This window comes from Dipteris shenzhenensis, chromosome 25 (assembly GCF_047967505.1).
Source record: "Dipteris shenzhenensis isolate YYH24624 ecotype China chromosome 25, Dip_SZ_1.0, whole genome shotgun sequence".
Lineage (NCBI taxonomy): Eukaryota > Viridiplantae > Streptophyta > Polypodiopsida > Gleicheniales > Dipteridaceae > Dipteris > Dipteris shenzhenensis.
The window spans coordinates 9,426,109-9,428,971 of NC_141620.1; the positions used below are offsets into that span (position 1 = coordinate 9,426,109).

General features: G+C 42.9%; 1 protein-coding gene across 1 annotated transcript; it reads right to left on the minus strand.

Moving 5' to 3' along the window:
• Positions 1-434: 434 nt before the first annotated feature.
• LOC147885421 (cationic peroxidase 1-like) lies at positions 435-1,870 on the minus strand. Its single transcript, XM_087396046.1, has 4 exons — positions 1,670-1,870; positions 1,337-1,528; positions 1,043-1,208; positions 435-913 (listed from the first exon to the last, which is right to left on the minus strand). Exons 1-4 carry the CDS (start codon positions 1,745-1,747, stop codon positions 501-503), a joined length of 849 nt encoding a protein of 282 aa, XP_087252172.1. The 5' UTR covers positions 1,748-1,870; the 3' UTR covers positions 435-500.
• Positions 1,871-2,863: the final 993 nt, after the last annotated feature.

A 2,863-nucleotide genomic window follows, 5' to 3' on the forward strand; every position in this document is an offset into this window, starting at 1 on the left:
TATGTTGATTGTGTAGAACAAAGATGAGTAATAGGAGCCAAGGAGGTGTTTAGCATAGAGTCTCAACTCTAATGTAAGTCGTTTTCCCATGGCCACGATGCAAGAGGTTCATAACCATGGGTTATTTACTTGGAAGTGATGGGCATATTTCTTTTACTAAGTACAGTAGTACTCATAACTTAAGGATGGTAAGCAAGCTAGCTAGGGATCACTTGAATTAGGTGAGCGACAAGCGGTTGGTTGATGCACTAAATTTACCCCGTCTTATATAAGAAGCTTGCCGTCCCAAAAGAAGCTAAATGATGAGATGAAAATTGATTTGGTTAAAGTAGTCGAGGGAAATTGGCATAAGGTTTAATGCAATATTATCCTTAACTATGTTCTCCTTGAAGCATGCCATGAGCAATATATGTTTTGTTGTTCGGTAGGTTGTATTGATGCTTTTTTAATGGCGAAACCCGCATGACAACACCACATGAAAATTAGCTGTAGTGCCCTTCTCAGTTAGCGACACGGCAATTCTTGCGGATCTGCCCACTGGTCTCTGTGAGGGGATTCAGGTTTCCCATGGCTATCATTGACGTTCCAAAATTACTCAAGAAGGACTTTGGACTCTGACGGTAGCTTTGAACAATCGAGATGGTGGAGCTTCCTGCAGTTGAGTAGAGCTCCTGATCCGACGTAAGGAGCCCTTTGTTGTTCACAAGATTGGTATAGTAGCAGTTGTCGAAACGTGTTGGACTCTGGTAATCTAACGCAGAAAGACTGTTGTCGCTTCCGTTGGAGGGACATGCGGCTTGAAGCTGCGAAAGATACGTAGTCTGTAAGGTCGAGTCAGGCTGGCCAGCACCGGTCTCATTATACAGACGTTGCCTGAAGGTGACACAGCGTGCCTGGCCAATGGTATGCGCACCTGCAACGACCCGAGAAAGAGATATGAGGTGGTAAGTGTGTGGCGTATCTTCTCATCGACGGCAGCTAAGACGTGATGGATCCATATTTTTTTTCTGTGAACAGTAATGCTCTCGAGCTTTAGGGGTACCTGATAGAGTTACCAAATCCTGGACAGACAGCCCCTGGTTTTTAAATTTTGAAATTAACGTGTTCACGTCGTCTGTCGGAGCCGGAAGGTTGGAATTCGCTCCAGAGTAGCTTGCTGTCGTAGAATCTCTTCTTCCTAGTAGTACGGTCCAGCTTTGCCCGCCACTCTGTTATTTCACAAAAATTAAAGTGATCGACCTGAAGTAATACAGTAATGGCGGATAGGAAGGGACTTGAATGATAGATCCGAGAAGGGATAGCACTGTAGCATAAATTGAATGGTTTGAAGAGTTACCAGTACAACTCCGTCACGGGCTGCCAATGCTAGAATATCCGCGCAAGAAACGACTCCTGGGCATGCAGACTCCACGTTCGATTTGATGTTGTCTATGACGTCGAAGCCTCTCAACGAATTCACATTCGGAAATGCATTTTTCTCTCCTTGAAATGTGGATGTATCGTCCAATAGAACAGAGGCGTCACAACCCTGGATGAGGGGAAATATAGAAGAAGCGAATTTAGCACTAGAGCATTAGGGGGGATCAGTTCCGAAGGATCATTCGAATTAGCTAGCGATACATTCTTCTCCGACTTAAGCGAGTGAAAATTCCAACCCAATAAGAAGCACCTGGACAAAGCAATCATGGAAAAACAGCCGCAAAATGGATGCCGCCATTCGAGCTTCCTGCCGGACAGCAGAGGTCATGGTGCTACGAACGACGGACTGAACGCTAGGGCAGGAGGCATTGTAATAGTTGGAAGTGAGCTGGCCGGAAGTAAGAATGAAACTGAAGGACAAAGCGGTGAGAAGGAGAGTGGAAGCGAAGAAAGGAAAGGTGCAAAAGCAAAGGTAAGCCATAGCTGAAGGATGCGATAAATCCCTGTGCGAAGAGGATTTGATTTATAAGAAGGTGACGAAAGGTGGTGGCGGTGGTCAACAACACAACACGGTGTGATTGGGCGTTGTCGTTAGTGGGGGTGCACTTTCCACTTTGCCAATGGGTGGTCGGCTCCGCTGCACCATCCAACCCAATTCTCCATCGCCTTCTTATTATACTCTGTTTTACTGCTTTATGACTTCCTAGGACAAAGCTTCCATCATCATATGAACGATGCAGACAGAAGAGAGAGAGAGAGAGAGAAGTGTTTTACTAGGCAGTATCGTTCCCACGCGCACACGACAAAAAAAGAGAGAAAGAGAGTACCTATGTAAATAGGAGCATAAAATCTTAATCCTGTACATGCCCACTTTACAATCTATGCACCAAGGGAGCCTTCCATGAACAATGTTTCACATTTCTATAAATTATTGTAGTGCAATCTCTTGGAAACATAAAATGATGAGTTTTAACATAGAACAAGATCTTCACTCACATGGAAAATTCAAACATTAAGGTACAACACACACACACACACACACACTCATTTTCCTTTTGTATTTGTAAACAAAACATACTTTTTATGAATTTGGAAAAAATAGCTTTTGCCTTTGATCTCTTTCTTCTTTTTTATAAAGTGTGAGTTGGAAAATATATATTGTTTCTCTTTTCTTAGAAATGGTACCTGCCCTGATGCGACCTCAAGCAATAGAAGTTTCTCAACAACTATTTCACTTGACATAGGCAAGCACCTAGTCAACCATAAAAAATGTATTCACTAGATTTACATGACAAGGAAAACATGAACCATGTGCCTGTATTTGAAATGCCTATGTCTACATCAATATCTTACAAAAGTTGGCATTTAGGAATATATCTATTATTAGTCTCTTTCTATTTCTGAAGTAGTTTGGAGGTCTTTTGATGTCCGTGGAAAATGTGAC

Coding starts and splice junctions, on each gene's coding strand:
- LOC147885421 (XM_087396046.1), bottom strand. CDS start 1,747: ATGACCTCTGCTGTCCGGCAGGAAGCTCGAATGGCGGCATCCATTTTG. Junction 1,529..1,669: donor TCCATGATTGCTTTGTCCAG/GTGCTTCTTATT, acceptor CCCCTCATCCAG/GGTTGTGACGCCTCTGTTCT. Junction 914..1,042: donor GGATTTGGTAACTCTATCAG/GTACCCCTAAAG, acceptor GGGTCGTTGCAG/GTGCGCATACCATTGGCCAG.